The sequence below is a fragment of the Oncorhynchus kisutch genome, linkage group LG27, assembly GCF_002021735.2.
Source record: "Oncorhynchus kisutch isolate 150728-3 linkage group LG27, Okis_V2, whole genome shotgun sequence".
In the NCBI taxonomy this organism is placed as follows: Eukaryota; Metazoa; Chordata; class Actinopteri; order Salmoniformes; family Salmonidae; genus Oncorhynchus; species Oncorhynchus kisutch.
The window spans coordinates 41,808,660-41,831,053 of NC_034200.2; the positions used below are offsets into that span (position 1 = coordinate 41,808,660).

General features: G+C 46.4%; 2 protein-coding genes across 6 annotated transcripts in view; one reads left to right on the forward strand and one right to left on the reverse strand.

The window, feature by feature from the left end:
* Positions 1 to 12,867, forward strand: znf414 (zinc finger protein 414). 4 transcript variants are annotated; one of them, XM_031806957.1, is made up of 8 exons: positions 2 to 123; positions 339 to 466; positions 3,877 to 3,990; positions 5,174 to 5,279; positions 5,362 to 5,924; positions 6,894 to 6,970; positions 12,432 to 12,572; positions 12,671 to 12,867. In XM_031806957.1, the coding sequence occupies exons 2-7, from the start codon at positions 409 to 411 to the stop codon at positions 12,525 to 12,527; spliced, it is 1,014 nt and encodes a 337-aa protein (XP_031662817.1). In that variant the 5' UTR covers positions 2 to 123; positions 339 to 408; the 3' UTR covers positions 12,528 to 12,572; positions 12,671 to 12,867. The 4 variants fall into 4 exon arrangements, with proteins under 4 accessions (XP_020328265.1, XP_031662817.1, XP_031662816.1 ...); XM_031806956.1 differs by having other exon boundaries at positions 9 to 123; positions 343 to 466; XM_020472676.2 differs by lacking the exon at positions 6,894 to 6,970 and having other exon boundaries at positions 1 to 123.
* LOC109880470 (zinc finger protein ZFMSA12A) overlaps positions 12,795 to 22,394 on the reverse strand; it is a 16,673-nt gene continuing 7,073 nt past the window's right edge. For both annotated transcript variants that reach the window (XM_031806954.1, XM_020472674.2), the window contains exons 2-9: positions 21,221 to 21,423; positions 17,780 to 17,872; positions 17,484 to 17,579; positions 16,586 to 16,696; positions 15,437 to 15,560; positions 14,367 to 15,090; positions 13,990 to 14,107; positions 12,795 to 13,857 (exon numbers count right to left, since the gene is read on the reverse strand). In XM_031806954.1, coding sequence (XP_031662814.1) covers positions 13,273 to 13,857; positions 13,990 to 14,107; positions 14,367 to 15,090; positions 15,437 to 15,560; positions 16,586 to 16,696; positions 17,484 to 17,579; positions 17,780 to 17,872; positions 21,221 to 21,373 — 2,004 coding nt within the window. In that variant the 5' untranslated portion in view covers positions 21,374 to 21,423 and the 3' untranslated portion in view covers positions 12,795 to 13,272. The remainder of the gene's footprint in view (positions 13,858 to 13,989; positions 14,108 to 14,366; positions 15,091 to 15,436; positions 15,561 to 16,585; positions 16,697 to 17,483; positions 17,580 to 17,779; positions 17,873 to 21,220; positions 21,424 to 22,394) is intronic.

Genomic DNA, 22,394 nt, shown 5'->3' on the forward strand with positions numbered 1-22,394 from the left:
GGAAGTACTTTTTTAAAAATGTTGCCGACGAGACGCTGGTAAAGGAACCCATCAACGTTTTCCTTCCTGCTCACAAAATGGTCAACGATTAAGATTGATCATCCTAATTGCAAATGGGCTATGGTAAGAGTTATTTGTCTGAAAAAAATAGCTAGATAATCATTTCGGTAGCTTATCTTTATGTATATATAGCTTATATTTTGTTATGTTTAGCTAAATAAACTAGCTACCGAAAAGTGTCTGACTGTTTTGACTGGCCAAGGAATAGTTAACCTAACATGCATAACTAGCTACATGTCCTTTATATTGATATAACAGCATGGATTAATTTGTTTTAGGTAGTCTGAACTAGTGAGACTGCTGTCGTCTTCTCCCATACCGCCAGTTGACCGCTCGTCCCCCACCACCATGTCTACGGGGATGGCCTCTGCACCTCTACTGCAGCCTACTAGCAACACAACCCAAGGTTTTATGCAACAATTACACATTTTTACTATTAACTAATTATAATCAATAGGGACGATTGATAACGGAGCTTCAGGCTATTTTGACTGAGTCTGATCTTTTTTGAGTCGTCAAAAGAACGAATTGTTCGACTAATTTCTTTTTAATTTAATTTGGACAAAAGAACGAGTCAGAATGGCTGAGCTGGAACCGTAGCGCGATCCCATAGCAAATTAATGGTGTTTATACGTTTGCAGAGCCTCTTCTCTGGCACAAAAATGGATCCCTTTTTATTTTACAACTACCATCTGGGTTTTTGAAACGAAACTGAAAAATAACAATTCGTGTAGAAAGTAAACATCCGCACCTCGATGGTGCCAATAGTGCTTATGTCTGCATAACAAGGAAGTAGGAAACGAATGGCATTTTTTGACTGTTTCTGGTCTAGCGATCGATGACAGCAGATTACGCTGCCCAACAATATGTAAATAGAAAGAGATTATTCTGATTTAAAATGGTGCCCGATTTGAAGAAAATGTAAATATACACTGTTTGATATTAGGCGAAATATACCAGAATGCCCCTCCATATGAAAACAATGGGGGGGCTGCTCAGCGTTCCAAGGGCAAAAGGTATTTCAGTTGGGGGGTGGGAAACGATCTAAATATATACATTACGAGATTTGGGGAAATATAGGTATGTCTGTCTATAGGAAACAATGGGACAACCGGTCTCATTGTCAACTATCGAGAAGCAGGCATTGTGACACAATAAACTGGGAATAGAATGTTTGGAAGGAGAGTTGGTGCTCAATCTAACTAATAGGAGCTGGTAGGGTGAAAAATTCACCAAAATAATGCCTGTTTTTTTTTGTGATTTCCCCAAAAAAACTACAAGCAGTTGGGATATATGGTAATATTATGAAACTGGGCTCGACGGCATATGCACTAAACTAGAGTTTTTCTGAAAAATGTGTCCAGCCTACCCAGTGTACAGCAGGTCAAATGAATGAGTCACTCTGGGGGGGGGGGGGGGGGGGGGGTCATGACTCACAAGTCAATGAAGAGTTGTTAAAAAAAAAAAAGACTCGTTCGAACTGCACATCACCACCTTGACGTTCCGATGCTGTTTTCAAATAACTACTGGTTCGACACAACATAGCGACGCTTGTGTCAAAGTAACAATAACACCTTTTATTTTTTAAATGTTTTAAATATGACCTTTATTTAACTAGGCAAGTCAGTTAAGATCAAATTCATATTTTCAATGACAGCCTAGGGACAGTGGGCTAACTGCCTGTTCAGGGGCAGAACGACAGATTTGTACCTTGTCAGATGATGATGCTTCGGACCTCACACTACCATCTGGGAGGTGTCAGAACTTAAATTTTATTTTTATCTAACTAGGCAAGTCAGGTAAGAACAAATTCTGATTTACAATGACTGCCTACCAAAAGGCCTCGGATGGGGATTACAAATAAATTAAATAAAAATGACAAAGCACACATGACAAGAGAGACCGAAGACACCAACACGGCAGCAACACATGACTGGAGGAGACTGGTCCTGGGGGAGACTGGTCCTGGGGGAGACTGGTCCTGGGGGAGACTGGTCCTGGGGGAGACTGGTCCTGGGGGAGACTGGTCCTGGGGGAGACTGGTCCTGGGGGAGACTGGTCCTGGGGGAGACTGGTCCTGGGGGAGACTGGTCCTGGGGGAGACTGGTCCTGGGGCTTGGAACTTGAATGGAGGGTCAGGGGGAGAGTAGGTCTGACAGGTAGGTGGGTCCGATGTCATTTAGGGCTTTGTAGACAAGGATAATTGTGTAGCAAATTTTTTTGAGAAAAGGGTAGCCGAGGTAGATGAGCAAGGATGTGGACAGACTGGTTTGTTTGGCAGAATCCTAGAGACACTTTTTGGGGATGAGCTGTAGTTTATTAATTGATACTGTGTTCACATAATCAATTCTTGAAAAAAAAATGAATGCATGGATGAGTTTTTCTGTCAGATGTAGTGAGCGAGGGTCCTAGGCGGGAAATATTTTACAATGTGGACATTGAAGGAGAGAGCAGGTTTGAAAACAAACCGCTAGCTATACTTTGTTGATGACAGGAAAGTCACATTTCTTCAACTGATTTCAACGTTGACATTCAGAATGACAAGATTGATTAACTATTCAATAAAACAAAGCCACTTTTAAAAAATACAACACTAAATTGCTAATAAAATGAAGCAATCAGCCTAGAGCACCATCAAAACAATCTGTTTTTTACCTCGTCAAACTGATTCTAAAATTACAACTAGGCTACAGAAAGGAAAATGGGGGGATACCTAGTCAGTTGTCCAACTAAATGGAGTTTCCCTGTACAGCTAGTGAACAGAAAGTAGTTTTTATTTTTTAAAGTGTGCTGTTTTTCATGGTTTTCATGGCCCCTTAGTTCTAGTGAAGGGAAATCTTTTTATTTTTAACTGTTTCTCCCCAATATCAGTGGAGGCTGTTATAGCAGCAATGTTCCATCATCTAGTGGAAAGCCTTCCCAGAAGAGTGGAGGCTGTTATAGCAGCAATGTTCCAACATCTAGTGGAAAGCCTTCCCAGAAGAGTGGAGGCTGTTATAGCAGCAATGTTCCAACATCTAGTGGAAAGCCTTCCCAGAAGAGTGGAGGCTGTTATAGCAGCAATGTTCCAACATCTAGTGGAAAGCCTTCCCAGAAGAGTGGAGGCTGTTATAGCAGCAATGTTCCATCATCTAGTGGAAAGCCTTCCCAGAAGAGTGGAGGCTGTTATAGCAGCAATGTTCCAACATCTAGTGGAAAGCCTTCCCAGAAGAGTGGAGGCTGTTATAGCAGCAATGTTCCATCATCTAGTGGAAAGCCTTCCCAGAAGAGTGGAGGCTGTTATAGCAGCAATGTTCCAACATCTAGTGGAAAGCCTTCCCAGAAGAGTGGAGGCTGTTATAGCAGCAATGTTCCATCATCTAGTGGAAAGCCTTCCCAGAAGAGTGGAGGCTGTTATAGCAGCAATGTTCCAACATCTAGTGGAAAGCCTTCCCAGAAGAGTGGAGGCTGTTATAGCAGGACAGGGAAACCAACTCCATATTAATGCCCATGATTTTGGAATGAAAGGTTTGACGAGCAGGTGTCCACATACTTTGGTCACGTAGTGTATCTTTCATATTAGTGAGAAATCCATTTTTTTTTAAACATGGTTTAAATGACTTAAACCCGGTGTATAGGGTTAGAGTTCTCACACAGCCATATTGACATGCTACAGCCCAACCAGGGAGGACTACCTGTGCTAATTAGCCGTCTCCGAACACCTGTGTGTAAACAATAGCCACAAACGTGTTGTCGCTGAACAATATTATCGACTGCAACTGTTTTAAAAACATTTTAAAAGAAGCAAGCTGTTGTGTTTCCTCTCTCTCTCTATAGGTCAGAGAATGCCCTGCACGTTATACGGCTGCCATCGTGTCTACACGGACACAGACAGCCTGGCCAAACACATCAAGGACCATCAGAATCACATCCCCACTCAGTCCCTCCCAGGTAAGCTCGTAGAATACAACTTCCTGGATCTTGGAGGAGACAAGGTTTCCTTATTGGATAAAGGTAGACTCAGAAGTACCTGAACTGCTGTGTGTGTGTGTGAGGATACAAAAAAACATCACTGAGGACAGTTACAATTATTATAGTCAGGTTAAAGTTGCACTATGCAGAAATCGCTCTGTCGTTTCCTGGTTGCTGAAATTCTATTAGTTCTCATAATTAAAGTTGTGACAAAACAAGGAAGTATTGTGTACAGAATCATTGTACCATCTAAACTGCTGTGAAATCTTTCTCCAGAACCAAAAATATTGTATTTTCAGCTGGTGTACCTTACTGAAGGTCAAAGATGCAAAAAACGAAACACTAGGGCCCACAATAAACCCAACCAAGGCAAAAAACTGGCCAGCACTAGGACCCACAATAAACCCAACCAAGGCAAAAACCTGGCCAGCACTAGGACCCACAATAAACCCAACCAAGGCAAAAACCTGGCCAGCACTAGGACCCACAATAAACCCAACCAAGGCAAAAACCTGGCCAGCACTAGGACCCACAATAAACTCAACCAAGGCAAAAACCTGGCCAGCACTAGGACCCACAATAAACCCAACCAAGGCAAAAACTTGGCCAGCACTAGGGCCCACAATAAACCCAACCAAGGCAAAAACCTGGCCAGCACTAGGACCCACAATAAACCCAACCAAGGCAAAAACCTGGCCAGCACTAGGACCCACAATAAACTCAACCAAGGCAAAAACCTGGCCAGCACTAGGACCCACAATAAACCCAACCAAGGCAAAAACCTGGCCAGCACTAGGGCCCACAATAAACCCAACCAAGGCAAAAACCTGGCCAGCACTAGGGCCCACAATAAACACAACCAAGACAAAAACCTGGCCAGCAAGGAGAGAGCAGTGACTTACCAGGATGGTAGCTATCAGAGAATCACCAATGTGTTACCAGGATGGTAGCTAGCAGAGAATCGCCTTGGAAGGGTGTAGTTCAGGATGTAGGATAGGGTGCCCAGGTATATCACAGTAGACAACAGTCTGCTCAGATAATGCTTCAGAGCAGGATAGGGTGCCCAGGTATATCACAGTAGACAGCAGTCTGCTCTCTCTCTCCTGCCATAATCAGTTTAATATGGAAGGTTCCCACTATCTCTCTCTGTCTCTCCTGCCAGGTAAAGTGTTCCTCTGCTCCTTCATCGGCTGCAACGGCTCCTTTCCCAGCATGCAGCATCTGATGGAACATATGAGACAGCACCACAAACCCAATACGTACTTCCTGTAGGTATTTGTGTGTGTGTGCTCCAGATGTCCCTCTGACAAGTGTGATGATTGTCTTGATTCCCCTCTTTGTCTCCGCCAGGTGTCAGAGTTGTCGGTCCAAGCTGCGCTCCTACCGCGCCCTCCTCAAACACCTCCACACCTGCGCTAAGGTAGCCAAGAGCAAGGCCAAGGCTGGCGAGCAGCCAGAAGTCAAGCCGGACCCTGACCCCGATGCCGCTGTTCCCATGGCTACAGACCAGGAGACCCCACAGCAGCAAGAGCCCATGGAGTCCGAGCCCTCCCACCCTGTCCATGGGTCTGACCATCTCTCTGCCCAGGCTCCCTCCACCTACCAGCCCCCAGAGGATGGATCTCTCCTCGGCCTGGACCTCAACTCGGCCCTGCTCCCTGGAGCTTTCTCCCTCCAGGAGGGAGTTGGTGGGGGATTGTCAGACACCCAGCCCCCAGGCCTCCCAGACCAGCTCCCTGAGGGATCCTATGGCTCCTTCTCACAGTACCTTCAATCTCCACTGGAAGTTTCTGGACCGGCGCCGCAGCAACAGCAGAGGCCCCCCAGGTCCGTCCCTTCGGCTCTACCTTCCTCTCCGCCCCCCCAGACCTCCACCCCGCCCGGCTCGAACGCTCGCTGGAGGAAGAACCAAGGTGATCTAATAACAGCTTGTTTGGTTGAATCTCAGGGTTAGGAAATGTAATTTCTATTCGATTTCAATTACTTTTAGCCCGCAGCCCGTTTTTGAGGAGCGTGAGGTGCTCAACGTTGAGCCACCCCCTACCCGCCCCTACCCGCACCCACCCCCACCCTACCCGCACCCACTCCCTACCCTGAACAGGCAGTTAACCCACTGTTCCTAGGCCGTCATTGAAAATAAGAATTTGTTCTTAACTGACTTGCCTGGTTAAATAAAGGTAAAATTTAAATAAATAAATTAAGGTCGTAAGTCAAATACTGCCCCCTAGTCACAACAGGTTAAGGTGGTAAGAAGTCTCTTTCTGACCACTTCTACCATGGGTAAATACTGCCCCCTAGTCACAACAGGTTAAGGTGGTAAGAAGTCTCTTTCTGACCACTTCAACCATGGGTAAATACTGCCCCCTAGTCACAACAGGTTAAGGTGGTAAGTCTTTCTGACCACTTCTACCATGGGTAAATACTGCCCCCTAGTCACAACAGGTTAAGGTGGTAAGAAGTCTCTTTCTGACCACTTCTACCATGGGTAAATACTGCCCCCTAGTCACAACAGGTTAAGGTGGTAAGTCTTTCTGACCACTTCTACCATGGGTAAATACTGCCCCCTAGTCACAACAGGTTAAGGTGGTAAGAAGTCTCTTTCTGACCACTTCTACCATGGGTAAATATGTAAAGACCGTTTTGTTCAAAAGTTGCTTGGAATTCACGTTCATGTTGACTTGTAGTCCTATTTTAGCCTGGTCCCAGATCTGTTTGTGCTATAGTCAACTGCAACGACCATAGGAGTTGGGGGCTACACGGATCTATAAACAGATCTGGGACCACCAGGCTAGTCCTGTTGGAAATCCCTGGATGAAACAGACAGACGTGCTGATTGCAGTGATGAGTGAATTGTGTTTTATCGTGTTGCACTGTCCTGCCAGACGCTCCGGGGTCTCTAAGACACAGATGGACCTCTCCTCCTCCAGCCAATCACAGGTTAACTAGAGATGGAGCGCAGGTGAGACGTGGAGAAACCACTAAACACACACAACCAGAGAGAGAGACCACTAAACACAACTAGAGAGAGAGAGCGACCACTAAACACACACACACACACACACACAACTAGAGAGAGAGCGACCACTAAACACACACAACTAGAGAGAGAGAGAGAGAGCGACCACTAAACACACACACACAACTAGAGAGAGAGAGAGCGACCACTAAACACACACACACAACTAGAGAGAGAGAGCGACCACTAAACACACACACACACACAACTAGAGAGAGAGCGACCACTAAACACACACACACACAACTAGAGAGAGAGCGACCACTAAACACACACACACACACACACACACAACTAGAGAGAGAGAGCGACCACTAAACACACACACACAACTAGAGAGAGAGAGCGACCACTAAACACACACACACACAACTAGAGAGAGAGAGCGACCACTAAACACACACACACACACACAACTAGAGAGAGAGAGCGACCACTAAACACACACACACACACACAACTAGAGAGAGAGAGCGACCACTAAACACACACACACACAACTAGAGAGAGCGACCACTAAACACACACACACAACTAGAGAGAGCGACCACTAAACACACACACACAACTAGAGAGAGAGCGACCACTAAACACACACAACTAGAGAGAGAGCGACCACTAAACACACACAACTAGAGAGAGAGCGACCACTAAACACACACAACTAGAGAGAGAGAGAGAGAGCGACCACTAAACACACACAACTAGAGAGAGAGCGACCACTAAACACACACAACTAGAGAGAGAGAGAGAGAGCGACCACTAAACACACACACAACTAGAGAGAGAGCGACCACTAAACACACACACACACAACTAGAGAGAGAGCGACCACTAAACACACACACACACACACACAACTAGAGAGAGAGAGCGACCACTAACACACACACACACACACAACTAGAGAGAGAGAGCGACCACTAAAACACACACAACTAGAGAGAGAGAGCGACCACTAAACACACACGAGAGAGAGAGAGAGAGCGACCACTAAACACACACAACTAGAGAGAGAGAGAGAGCGACCACTAAACACACACAACTAGAGAGAGAGAGAGAGAGCGACCACTAAACACACACAACTAGAGAGAGAGCGACCACTAAACACACACAACTAGAGAGAGAGAGAGAGAGCGACCACTAAACACACACAACTAGAGAGAGAGAGAGAGAGCGACCACTAAACACACACAACTAGAGAGAGAGAGAGAGAGCGACCACTAAACACACACAACTAGAGAGAGAGAGAGAGCGACCACTAAACACACACAACTAGAGAGAGAGAGCGACCACTAAACACACACAACTAGAGAGAGAGAGCGACCACTAAACACACACAACTAGAGAGAGAGAGCGACCACTAAACACACACACACACACACACAACTAGAGAGAGAGAGCGACCACTAAACACACACACACACAACTAGAGAGAGAGAGCGACCACTAAACACACACACACACAACTAGAGAGAGAGCGACCACTAAACACACACACACACACACACAACTAGAGAGAGAGCGACCACTAAACACACACAACTAGAGAGAGAGCGACCACTAAACACACACAACTAGAGAGAGAGCGACCACTAAACACACACAACTCGAGAGAGAGCGACCACTAAACACACACAACTAGAGAGAGAGAGAGAGAGAGAGAGAGCGACCACTAAACACACACAACTAGAGAGAGAGACCACTAAACACACACACACAACTAGAGAGAGAGAGCGACCACTAAACACACACACACACAACTAGAGAGAGAGAGCGACCACTAAACACACACACAACTAGAGAGAGAGAGCGACCACTAAACACACACAACTAGAGAGAGAGAGAGACCACTAAACACACACACACAACGAGAGAGAGAGCGACCACTAAACACACACACAACTAGAGAGAGAGACCACTAAACACACACAACTAGAGAGAGAGAGAGAGCGACCACTAAACACACACACAACTAGAGAGAGAGCGACCACTAAACACACACAACTAGAGAGAGAGAGCGACCACTAAACACACACACCTAGAGAGAGAGAGAGCGACCACTAAACACACACACCTAGAGAGAGAGAGCGACCACTAAACACACACACACAACTAGAGAGAGAGCGACCACTAAACACACACACACAGAGAGAGAGAGAGCGACCACTAAACACACAACTAGAGAGGGAGAGAGCGACCACTAAACACACAACGAGAGAGGGAGAGAGCGACCACTAAACACACACACACACACACACACACAACTAGAGAGAGAGAGAGAGCGACCACTAAACACACACACAACTAGAGAGAGAGAGCGACCACTAAACACACACACACACAACTAGAGAGAGAGAGCGACCACTAAACACACACACACAACTAGAGAGAGAGAGCGACCACTAAACACACACAACGAGAGAGAGAGAGAGACCACTAAACACACACACACAACTAGAGAGAGAGAGCGACCACTAACACACACACCACTAGAGAGAGAGAGAGAGAGCGACCACTACACACACACACACACACCACTAGAGAGAGAGAGAGAGACCACTAAACACACACACACACACAACTAGAGAGAGAGACCACTAAACACACACACACACAACTAGAGAGAGAGACCACTAAACACACACACACACACACCACTAGAGAGAGAGCGACCACTAAACACACACACACCACTAGAGAGAGAGAGCGACCACTAAACACACACACAACTAGAGAGAGAGAGCGACCACTAAACACACACACACACACCACTAGAGAGAGAGAGCGACCACTAAACACACACACACACACAACGAGAGAGAGAGAGCGACCACTAAACACACACACACACAACTAGAGAGAGAGAGCGACCACTAAACACACACACAACTAGAGAGAGAGAGCGACCACTAAACACACACACACACCACGAGAGAGAGAGAGAGCGACCACTAAACACACACACAACTAGAGAGAGAGAGAGCGACCACTAAACACACACACAACTAGAGAGAGAGAGAGCGACCACTAAACACACACACAACTAGAGAGAGAGAGAGCGACCACTAAACACACACACAACTAGAGAGAGAGAGAGCGACCACTAAACAAACACACACAACTAGAGAGAGAGAGCGACCACTAAACACACACACACACACACACACAACTAGAGAGAGAGAGAGCGACCACTAAACACACACACACACAACTAGAGAGAGAGAGAGAGCGACCACTAAACACACACACACACACACACACACACAACTAGAGAGAGAGCGACCACTAAACACACAACTAGAGAGAGAGAGAGACCACTAAACACACACAACTAGAGAGAGACCACTAAACACACAACTAGAGAGAGAGAGACCACTAAACACACAACTAGAGAGAGAGAGAGACCACTAAACTGCTCTCTGGTCATATCCAATGGAATTCTCCTGCTTCTACCTCCAATGCTGACTGCGTTATTGGCTTCCTCCTTCTCCCCTTTCTGCTAACTTGGCTTCCTCCTTCTCCCCTTTCTGCTAACTTGGCTTCCCTTTTCCTGCCCCGGCCTAACCAATCACCTAATAATCACCTAATGGATCCATCATGTGGCTGATTGCTCAACCTGTCCGACTCCCAGATTCTGACACAGCCCAGTGTGCATTCACCAGCAGAGTTTATTAACCTCTAAAAGCCTAAGACGAAATATAAATATAGCCTATAGAATAACACATTCAGAAATGGCAAAAAAAAGCCTGGACTTGAACCTGATCAAACATCTCTGGGGAGACCTGAATATAACTGTTCAGCGACGCTCCCCATCCAACCTGACAGAGCTTGAGAGGATCTGCAGAGAAGAATGGGAGAAACTCCCCAAATACAGGTGTGCCAAGCTTGTAGCGTCATACCCAAGAAGACTCAAGGCTGTACTCGCTGCCAAAGATGCTTCAACAAAGTACTGAGTAAAGGGTCTGAATACTTATGTAAATGTGATATGTCAGTATAAAAAAAGAAAACGTTTTCGCTTTGTCATTATGGTGTATTGTGATGTCATTATGGGGTATTGTGATGTCATTATGGGGTATTGTGATGTCATTATGGGGTATTGTGATGTCATTATGGGGTATTGTGTGTCGATTGATGAGGGGGAGAAAAAACAATTGAATCTGTTTTTAGAAGTCTGTAACGTGGAAAATACCAAGGTGTCTGAATACTTTCAGAATGTCCTGTATAAGAAAGATCAGGAAATATGTTTTTAGACATATTTAACTGCTAATTTTTGTTTGGCACAAAACGACTTCCATTGAATTGGTCTGTGTTACCCTCAGACGAGTCCCGTGACACTTGTGGTTTTTTTTTGTAGGCCAAACCTTTCAGATGTGTGAGAGAAGACATGGTCTGACAAACACCACTCCGCTCTGCCACCTTCCACCGCAGACAGCCCGACATCAAGCAACCACTGATCTCTGTAGCTTAAACTGACATTTATTACCATTCAGATGTTTGGGTTCCTTAAGACAAAACCTTTTCCTCCAGAACATGCAGATGAGCGTTCTGTATCATCATACCACACCTCTCGTTCCTTCGTCTGGTGCCGACTGTTCCCAAGCTCCGCCTTCTTCCTTTAGTGGAGGTCTGTGGTGTGAAGAGCTGTAGGTTCATTGTGGTGTTCAGTAGTACGGGGCTGAGGGCTTTCAGTAGTACGGGGCTGAGGGCTTTCAGTAGTACGGGGCTGAGGGCTTTCAGTAGTACGGGGCTTTCAGTAGTACAGGGCTGAGGGCTTTCAGTAGTACGGGGCTTTCAGTAGTACAGGGCTGAGGGCTTTCAGTAGTACAGGGCTGAGGGCTTTCAGTAGTACAGGGCTGAGGGCTTTCAGTAGTACAGGGCTGAGGGCTTTCAGGGGTACAGGGCTGAGGGCTTTCAGTAGTACAGGGCTGAGGGCTTTCAGGGGTACAGGGCTGAGGGCTTTCAGGGGTACAGGGCTGAGGGCTTTCAGTAGTACGGGGCTTTCAGTCGTACAGGGCTGAGGGCTTTCAGTAGTACAGGGCTGAGGGCTTTCAGGGGTACGGGGCTGAGGGCTTTCAGTAGTACAGGGCTGAGGGCTTGTGGCTTTGCTGTGTCTGGCTGCCTTCTATGTTGATTCATGTTCACCAGCTTCCACTTCCCCCCCCTTGTCAAAAACCTTGTGCTTTTTTTTGTGGTGTTTAAACCTGCTTTCGCCTCGCGTCAATCTGAAACGCCTTATGGAGACCTGAGAGGATTTGATTGGTACAAGCAATATGGTGAAACTTCTACCTAGCCTATCAGGGAGCTACTACCATGTTTACTCACTCAGCTCTCCACTAGGGTCTAGGAGTTCATTTGGGATTGGACCATGGTTAATGTACAGTTTTACCCCTCTTCCCTCCAGCTCAGTCCTTCAACGGCCGTATTCTCTGGAAACACACCAGGGGGCGCTACAGCTGTGTCCAGTGTGGCCACGCCACCCCAAACAGGAAGGAGATGACCGCCCACATCAAGGGCCAACACAAGAGCCCTGCTGCCAAGCCTGGTAACGACACATACCACTGTCTATTATAGCCCTCTGGGTTAATAAGGACTGATTTGGTGTGTTTGTTGCCTCGTCTCACTGAATCCTCTTCATTTTAGATGACCGTGTGCCCTCTTCACAGATTAAAGGGTCTTCAGATACAGAGGCTAGCACCTACACCTGTCTCTGACTCGACGGCAACATGGGAGGAAACGCAGTTAAATAATATGGCGTTTAGCGGAACTAGTTTCATCACTTTTATTTTCCTGTGAAAGTGATTCATTTCAATAAACATAATTAACTTGATCAAGGTAAATGATTTAAGTTATGTTGTTTTTTTTTAAATGTGCAGAAGATGTATTCACACATCCTCATAACTAGATGATTGGGAGGGACCACAAATTATAGTTCTGACTTTGATAGTTTACATAGCTGATAAAGTTGAAAACTTGGCATGTGAAATTTCAACAAGCTGAAAGCACGGTGATATTTAGACGAGCCTCAACTGAAGACAAACACGACCTTGTTCCCAGACTCAACTCTACAGCAGCAAATAAACATTCCCACTTCCTCTAAAAAAATAGAAATATAAGCAGCGTTCTAGTCCCGATATTAACAATAAAGTATATTACACTCAGTCGACTTCCAACTATCGCTCCTTACGAGCAGTCATTAGAAAATAACATTTTATATTCACAATACGGATTTCCTCTGCAAGTGGTCATTCTACTACAGTCGATCCACTGCTCACATCCAACGACTGGGAGGCAGAGTGAGTCTTTAAATGTCTCTTCAGGTGATTTAGACAGGTGTAGGTCTTGGAACAGAGATGGCAGGGGTACGGTCTCACCCCAGTGTGGTTCAGAACATGTTTCTTCAACTCTGCACCGCGAGAGAACGCCTTACCACACTCGTGGCAGATGTAGGGTCGTACTCCTGTGTGTACACGCATGTGAAGCGTGACCTTACTGGCCATGGTGAAGCCTTTCTCACAGACGGTGCATTTGTACGGTCTCTCCCCAGTGTGTGTTCTCCTGTGGATCTGCAGCTCTCCTGCGGAGCAGAAGGCCTTGCCGCAGTCAGAGCAGAGGAAAGGTTTCTCCCCTGTGTGAGTCCTGATGTGTATCGTCAGGTTTCCGTTCACAGAGAACCGCTTGGTGCAGTAGGTACACTGGTACGGCCTCTCCCCAGTGTGAGTCCGCATGTGGAGCTTCAGGTCTCCTTTGCACCGGAAGGCCTTTCCACAGCTGGGGCAGATCTTGGACCTCTCTTGGGAGTGGCGCTGCTCGTGGTTATTTTGCCAGACCTAAACAAAATCATTTTATTAGACATTTAAAATATATTATTTGTCTTAGCCATTTTCGGTTAATAATACACACAGCTTTTTCTTGTCTTGGAAATGTGTTAACCTCTGAAAACAAAACAAACAAAACAACACCTGGGAGCTGAAGCCCTTTCCACACTGTTTACACTTGTAGGGTTTGTCTTCTGCACCGTGGGCCTTCTGGTGGGCCCTCAGCTCCGCCACGCCCGGGAATGGTCCCTCCCCACAGTACCTGACGATACATAGGTTAGCACACAGACAGTCTATTCCCTATAATTCATTTATAGATAGATATAGGGCTCTGGTCAAAACTAGTGCCCTGAGTAGGGTGTAATTTGGGATGTAGTTATTGACTGTTCACCTTTATAGGGACTGTACAAGTGATTGAAAAACATGGTATCCCAAATGGCACCCTTATTCAAAACTAGTGCACTATATAGGGTCCCGTTTGGGACAACCACATACAGCAACAGGGTATCAGTATAATATACCTGCAGTTGAAGACCTTGTCAGTGGAGTGGGTTACCAGGTGTTTCTTTAATGAGTTGTGCCACTTGAATATTTTCCCACACTGCGGACACTCAAACTGGCCCGCCTGACCCAAACCGCTGGCCCGTCTACAACACCGGTGGCTGACCCGCTCTCTGACCGACCCAAAACTGCTTCCACATTTAATACAGACGTAGGCAGCGTTGGAGCACTGCGTTCGGCGGTGGGTGGACATCTCCGAGGACCTTCTGAAGGTCTTACCACACTGGGAACACTTGTAAGGGTTCTCCCCTGTGTGGAGTCTCTGGTGCTCCAGCATCTCATAGCGGTAAATGAAACAACGGCCGCACTGGGGGCACTTGTGGGCCACGCGCTGCCGCGGCTGCTCCGATGACACACCGGAGGAGGCTGATGGGGCGTGTTCAGCTGTAGTGCTGCTCAGGGAGTATTGGTGCTCCGAGACGACTGCTTCTCGTCCTTCCTCAGACTTCGGTCTCTCCTTCAGGTGATCCTCTCCTTCAGATCCTTGGGTTTCTACTGAATCTGTTCCAGTATTTTTATCCACACTTGTTTTTAACTCGGCCCATTGGCCAGTCAAACTGTCAGTCGAAACCCCCTGGTCGTCTCTGATCTCCAAGGGCGGGCTGTGGCGCGAGGCATTGGCCAGTCTCAGTGATGGAGGGAAGGATAACGAGACGAGGAGACGGTCCTCTGTCCTCGAGGGAACTGAACAGTGACAAGCAGGACCAATGGAAAGAAGATAGGAAAGGTGAGTCGTCTAGTTAGTGAAATATAATGCTATAGAACGTCATCTACAGTCAGACAGAACATGCATCCCAAATGGCACCTATTCCCTAGATAGTGCACTGCCACGACCCTAGATATTACACTGCCACGACCCTAGATAGTGCACTGCCACGACCCTAGATAGTGCACTGCCACGACCCTAGATAGTGCACTGCCACGACCCTAGATAGTGCACTACTTTTAACCGGAAGCCCCAGGAGCCTGGTCAACAGTAGAGCATTATACAGGGAATAGGTTGCCATGGGAAACGCAGACAGAGGTTTACCGCTCTTGGGCAGCTTCCCGGGGCAGTGTTGGTTCTGTAGCAGAGACTTCAGGTCCTCTCCGTGAGAGACACAGCGCATGTAGTCCTCCAGAACAGAGGGGGCAGCACTGATCAACAACGCAGTCTGAACGAAAGAAAGATAAATCACATTGTATTGGTCACATACACATGTTTAGCAGATGTTATTGCGGGTTTAGCGAAATGCTTGTAAATGAAACTAATATTACGATGAAATACAGCTATACTAGTTTTACAGTTGTTATTCTACCTACACCAGTGAATTGTCATGTAAGCAATAAGGCCCGAGGGGGCGTGGTATATGGCCAATATACCACGGCTAAGGACTGTTCTTATGCACAACGCAAAGCTGAGTGTCTGGACACAACCCTTAGCTGTGGTATATTGGCCATATACTACAAACCCCCGAGGTGCCTTATTGCTATTTATAAACTGGTTACCAACGTAAAAATACGTTGTATACGGTCTGATATACCACGGCTGTCAGCCAATCAGCATTCAGGACGTGAACCACCCAGTTCATTCTAAATAACCATGTTTTGTCCCAACCGTGTATAATCCTTTTATCTCGACTCATCTGACACCGGACTAGTGTAAGATGGGCAACAATGGACCTGGTGTTACTCTTTGATCGGAAAACTCGGTGTCACCGGCCGTGTCCCAAATCTGTCTGGCCTACTACATACTGTGTACTAATCATACTACATACTATTTTGAACGGACTGTTCAGTAGAAATAAATGCAGTAAGCAACCAATAACATTCTAGGCCCCGCCTCCCGAGAAGAGCCACATTCTAGGCCCCGCCTCCCGGGAAGAGCCACATTCTAGGCCCCGCCTCCTGAGAATATCATTATACTAGGCTCCTCCCCCTGAGAACTCGTAATCTAATGCGTTGATTCCTGCCATTGGTTCATTTTGGTACAGCACTTCCCCTTATCAACCGTTGAAGACTGTTCCTCCGTAGTGAATTCTACTGGATGAAGAGCTGTAATGAGTATGACATCACAACATTTAAACCATACTCCATTTTAGAAAGTTTGATAGGATGTCAATTCTCTCATACCTAAAATGCCTGCCATTTACAACACAAGTACGGGTATTCACACCCTGTAGCAGTGCTGTCGGTGTACCTGTTTGAAGTCTGGGACCGGCAGCAGCTCCTCCAGCCTAGACAGGAAGTGGCACACCAGAGTTTGCAGCGATGAGTCAAAGTTAGGACCATACTCCACCGGGAACACCACCTGACAGACAGAGTCAAAGTTAGGACCTTACTCCACCGGGAACACCACCTGACAGACAGAGTCAAAGTTAGGACCTTACTCCACAGGGAACACCACCTGACAGACAGAGTCAAAGTTAGGACCTTACTCCACCGGGAACACCACCTGACAGACAGAGTCAAAGTTAGGACCTTACTCCACAGGGAACACCACCTGACAGACAGAGTCAAAGTTAGGACCTTACTCCACAGGGAACACCACCTGACAGACAGAGTCAAAGTTAGGGACTTAGTTAGAGATGAAACTTGAAAGATCCCAGAGGGGAAACCCAACAACCATAGTGAAGGGAGTCTGATCACTGGTCCAATACTTTAAAACGGCATCCTGTCTTGAGATTAAAACACCAACATGGAGCTTCATGATCTGAGAAGAGAAGTCCATCATGGAGGTTAGGAGCCCTGTGTTCGCTCCTATCTGGGTCTTCCACTAGGCTCTCTCTCACCTTGAAGAAGTGTTCCCTCCTATCTGGGTCTTCCACTAGGCTCTCTCTCACCTTGAAGAAGTGTTCCCTCCTATCTGGGTCTTCCACTAGGCTCTATCTCACCTTGAAGAAGTGTTCGCTCCTATGTGGGTCTTCCACTAGGCTCTATCTTACCTTGAAGAAGTGTTCCCTCCTATCTGGGTCTTCCACTAGGCTCTCTCTTACCTTGAAGAAGTGTTCCTTCCTATCTGGGTCTTCCACTAGGCTCTCTCTCACCTTGAAGAAGTGTTCCCTCCTATCTGGGTCTTCCACTAGGCTCTATCTTACCTTGAAGAAGTGTTCCCTCCTATCTGGGTCCTCCACTAGGCTCTGGATCAGCTTCAGGAAGTTGGCTTCAGCAAATTCAATCGCTGCATCGTTTGACTGCAACACATAAAAGGATCCAGACAAACATCACAAGCTGGACACAGTGATGGTTTCCTGTAGACAGCCAAGTCCTGGACTAAAAAGCAAACTAATAGAGATCTTTGAAAGTGTTTTTTAGTCCAGGACTTGTTTCAACTGCCCCTTACTGTTCAAGAGAATGAGCTTGTCAGAATCTCCCCAGTTAATTAGACACTCACCTGTTTCAGACCAGATGCTGTGATTCTATCCAGGTGTGTTTGAACAGCCTTGAGGTCATCAGGATGTCCAGATCGGATCAGTTCCAGAGTCACCTGAGAAGAGACCCAGCCAGTTACCACCCGAGACCCGGCCAGTTACCACCCGAGACCCGGCCAGTTACCACCCGAGACCCGGCCAGTTACCACCCGAGACCCGGCCAGTTACCACCCGAGACCCGGCCAGTCACCACCCGAGACCCGGCCAGTTACCACCCGAGACCCGGCCAGTTACCACCCGAGACGTGCATTCAACCATCTGCAGCCTCCAATCACAGACACCAAGCCCCTCCTCCTGTGCTGTGTGCACCTTCCCACACAGACGCCAAGCCCCTCCCCCTGACACTCACAACAACAAAAGTCAAGATGAAAGATCACTTCTTCCTCTCTGACAACAAGCAGTTTCAACTCCCCATTAGCATTTGAGGTTTGGTCCGACATAGGGTCGGTCATATGAACACCGAAACAGACATTTACTGTTGTCGTAGAAATTACCACTAAGGATCCCAAAGTCGAGCTTAAATTAATTAAAGCTTAACTGCCTGTAGTTAAGTACCACTTGAAAGGAAACACTTTGAAGTTTGTATGAAATGTCAATTGAATGTATGAGAATATAACAATAGATCTGGGAGAAGAAAATACATGGGGGGGGGGGGGGGGGGGGGGGAACAGTCTTTTTCTACCACCATCTTTGAAATGCAAGAGAAAGGTTCTAGCCATCACTCTGGTTGTAATTCCGTTGGTGTCCACAAGATGGCAGCAGTGTGCGTGCAAAGTTTCAGATGGATAACTTGAAGTATGAGTGAACCAGAAGACTTTCAGTGTGAAGTTCCCAGGTACATTTGGGCAAATCGTGAAGGAGACATTCGCATTCATATTACATTTTTCGGCAAGAATATCGTCAAATCTGTACACCTGGACTTTGATTTAGCTTTCCCAGTATTAGTAGCCATATTAGAAGTTCAACATTTACAAAACAACCAGTTTTCATAACTCAGAATATTCTTATAATTTCTGTCCAAAAGGAAAAGGCATGCTGTCGTTCAAGGTTAGTAGCTACATATGACAACATATACATGGTTTCCGATACTCCCGTAAATCACAGCTCATTTGCTATCTAGCTAGCTTAGTTTGACCCCGATTGGTGCTTCTCTGACAAAAGTTCAAGTGATCAGAGGGCCATGGTGTCGCTCTCTGACCAAATATGGTGTCCTATAGGATATACTACCCCCCTAATGATATAGTGAAGTCTGGTTACGTTCTAGGATCTCTGAAGAATAAATACGAATGTGATTTGACTGGTTGAAATGACGTTTAGGGTTAGATTTTCAGATTCCTCTCTTTGCAAATTGAACAAGTGGAAATACAAAAATCGATCGTGCATGCTATTTGGACCTTTTTAGGATAGAAAATCCTTTTTCATCTAACAAAATGACACTTCATGTTATCTCTGGGACCCTTTAGATGATATATCAGAGCAAGATTTCAGAATGTAAGTAGACATTTCACCTTCAGAGGTGAATGTATCAAACCTCTCGGTGAAAAAAAAAGTGTTTTGTTGCTAGGAGCTCTCCTCAAACAATAGCATGGCATTTTTTCCCGCAGTAAAAGCTACTGTAAATTGGACAGTGCAGTTATATTAACAAGAATTTAAGCTTTCAGCCAATATAAGACACTTATATGTAGCGACATTTTGTTTTTTCTCTCAAATTTGCGATCTTGACATAACGAGCTGCATGATTTACAATTGTCCTGTTGAAGGGACGCCTATCCTTAATGAGTCATATCTGGGCTTTAGTCATTTAAGTTAACACTGAAATAGTTTTTCCAACCCAACAATTACTTTTTAAATATATATTCAGTTAAGTTGGAAAGTATTCAGACCCCTGGACTTTTCCCCACTGTGTGATGTTACAGCCTCACAATGGATTAAATTGATTTACAAAACAACAAAAAATACACTATAATGACAAAGCAAAAACAGGTTTTTAGGAATTTGGGCAAATGTATTAAACTGAAATTTCAAATTTTAATAATAATTCAGACCCTTTACTCAGAACTTTGTTGAAGCACCTTTGGCAGTGATTACAGCCTCCAGTCTTCTTGGGTATGACGCTACAAGCTTGGCACATCTGTATTTGGGGAGTTTCTCCCTCAGCAGATCCTCTCAAGCGCTGTCAAGTTGGATGGGGAGCGTCGCTGTACAGCCATTTTCAGGTCTCTCCAAAGATGTTAGATTGGGTTCAAGTCCGGGCTCTTGCTGGGTCACTCAATGACATTCAGAGACTTGTCCCGAAGCCACTCCTGCGTTGTCTTGGCTGTGCGCTTAAGGTCGTTGTCCTGTTGGAAGGTGAACCTTCACCTCAGTCTGAGGGCCTGAGTGTTTTGGAGCAGGTTTTCATCAAGGATCTCTGTACTTTGCTCCATTCATCTTTCCCTTGATCCTGACTAGTCTCCCAGTCCCTGCTGCTGAAAAACATCCCCACAACATGATGCTGCCACCACCATGCTTCACCGGAGGGACTGTGCTAGGTTTCCTCCAGCCGTGACGCTTGGCATTCAGGGCAAAAAGTTCAATCTTGGTTTCATCAGACCAGAGAATCTTGTTTCTCATGGTCTGAGAGTCCTTTAGGTGCTTTCTGGCAAACTCCAAGCAGGCTGTCATGTGCCTTTCACTGAGGAGTGGCTTCCGTTTGGTCACTCTACCATAAAGGCCTGATTGGCGAAGTGTTGCAGAGATGGTCGACCTTCTGGAAGGTTCGCCCATCGCCACAGAGGAACAACTCTGAATCTCTGTCAGAGTGACCATCAGGTTCTTGGTCACCTCCCTGACCAAGGCCCTTCTTCCCCGATTTTATCAGTTTGGCCGGGCGGACAGCTCTAGGAAGAGTCTTCCATTTAAGAACGATGAGGCCAATGTGTTCTTGAGGACCTTCCATGCTGTAGACATTTTGTTGGTATCCTTCCCCACAATCCTGTCTCCGAGCTCTACAGGCAATTCCTTCAACCTCATGACTTGTTTTTTTCTCTGACATGCACTGTAAACTGTGGGACCTTATATAGACAGGTGTGTGCCTTTCCAAATCATGTCCAATCAATTGAATTTACCACAGGTGGACTCCATGTTGTAGAAACATCAAGGGTGATCAATGGAAACAGGATGCACCTGAACTCAACTTCAAGTCTCATAGCAAAGGGTCTGAATACTTTTTAATTATACATTTGCAGACATTTTACATTTGATCAATTTTAGAATAAGGATGTAACGTAACAAAATGTAGTAAAAGTCAAGGGGTCTGAATACTTTCTGAATGCATTGAATATACATAATTTATTTTTTACACTGTTTGGACGCCTAAGGATTTCAACAGCAGAAAAATCCTAGATTGATTGGGGATCTCTTACCCGTCCTCTGAGAGCCAGGATGAGCAGCCACCTCTGTCTGTTGGACAGGAGTTCTGGAACCACCTCCGTTACCATGGACACAAACTCCTCCAGCTTCCCATAATGCTTTGTGTTGCCCTGGCGCACCACCTGCCACATAACTGCTGACATCATCCGGAGAGGAGGGACCAGCAGGCCCAGGGAGGGCAGAGGAAAGGGGGATTCTGCAAGGAGGAGAGAGGAGAGGGGAGGAGAGGTGAGGAGGAGAGAGAGGGAGGAGGAGGAGAGGGAGAAGGAGGAGAGGGAGGAGAGAGGGGAGGTTGAGTCACCATAGTGAGGCATAGTTAATTGTCTAAATAAGCGAAAGGCCTCATCCCCCTTTCTGCAAATCAGATCATGATGCTATGACTCCTGCTATTGTTGTGTACCCTGGCGTTATGACTCCTGCTATTGTTGTGTACCCTGGCACTATGACTCCTGCTATTGTTGTGTACCCTGGCGTTATGACTCCTGCTATTGTTGTGTACCCTGGCACTATGACTCCTGCTATTGTTGTGTACCCTGGCGCTATGACTCCTGCTATTGTTGTGTATCCTGGCGCTATGACTCCTGCTATTGTTGTGTATCCTGGCGCTATGACTCCTGCTATTGTTGTGTATCCTGGCGCTATGACTCCTGCTATTGTTGTGTACCCTGGCGCTTTGACTCCTGCTATTGTTGTGTACCCTGGCGCTATGACTCCTGCTATTGTTGTGTACCCTGGCGCTATGACTCCTGCTATTGTTGTGTACCCTGGCGCTATGACTCCTGCTATTGTTGTGTACCCTGGCGCTATGACTCCGGCTATTGTTGTGTACCCTGGCGCTTTGACTCCTGCTATTGTTGTGTACCCTGGCACTATGACTCCTGCTATTGTTGTGTACCCTGGCGCTTTGACTCCTGCTATTGTGTACCCTGGCGCTATGACTCCTGCTATTGTTGTGTACCCTGGCGCTATGACTCCTGCTATTTTTGTGTACCCTGGCGCTTTGACTCCTGCTATTGTTGTGTACCCTGGCGCTATGACTCCTGATGTTGTTGTGTACCCTGGCGCTATGACACCTGCTATTGTTGTGTACCCTGGCGCTATGACTCCTGCTATTGTTGTGTACCCTGGCGCTATGACTCCTGCTATTGTTGTGTACCCTAGCGCTAT

Bases quoted from the DNA above. Each gene is read 5' to 3' on its own strand.
- znf414 (XM_020472675.2), top strand. The intron at 467-3,876 runs GTTTTATGCAAC...CTCTCTCTATAG, and splicing joins TACTAGCAACACAACCCAAG to GTCAGAGAATGCCCTGCACG. The intron at 12,573-12,670 runs GTAACGACACAT...TCTTCATTTTAG, and splicing joins GAGCCCTGCTGCCAAGCCTG to ATGACCGTGTGCCCTCTTCA.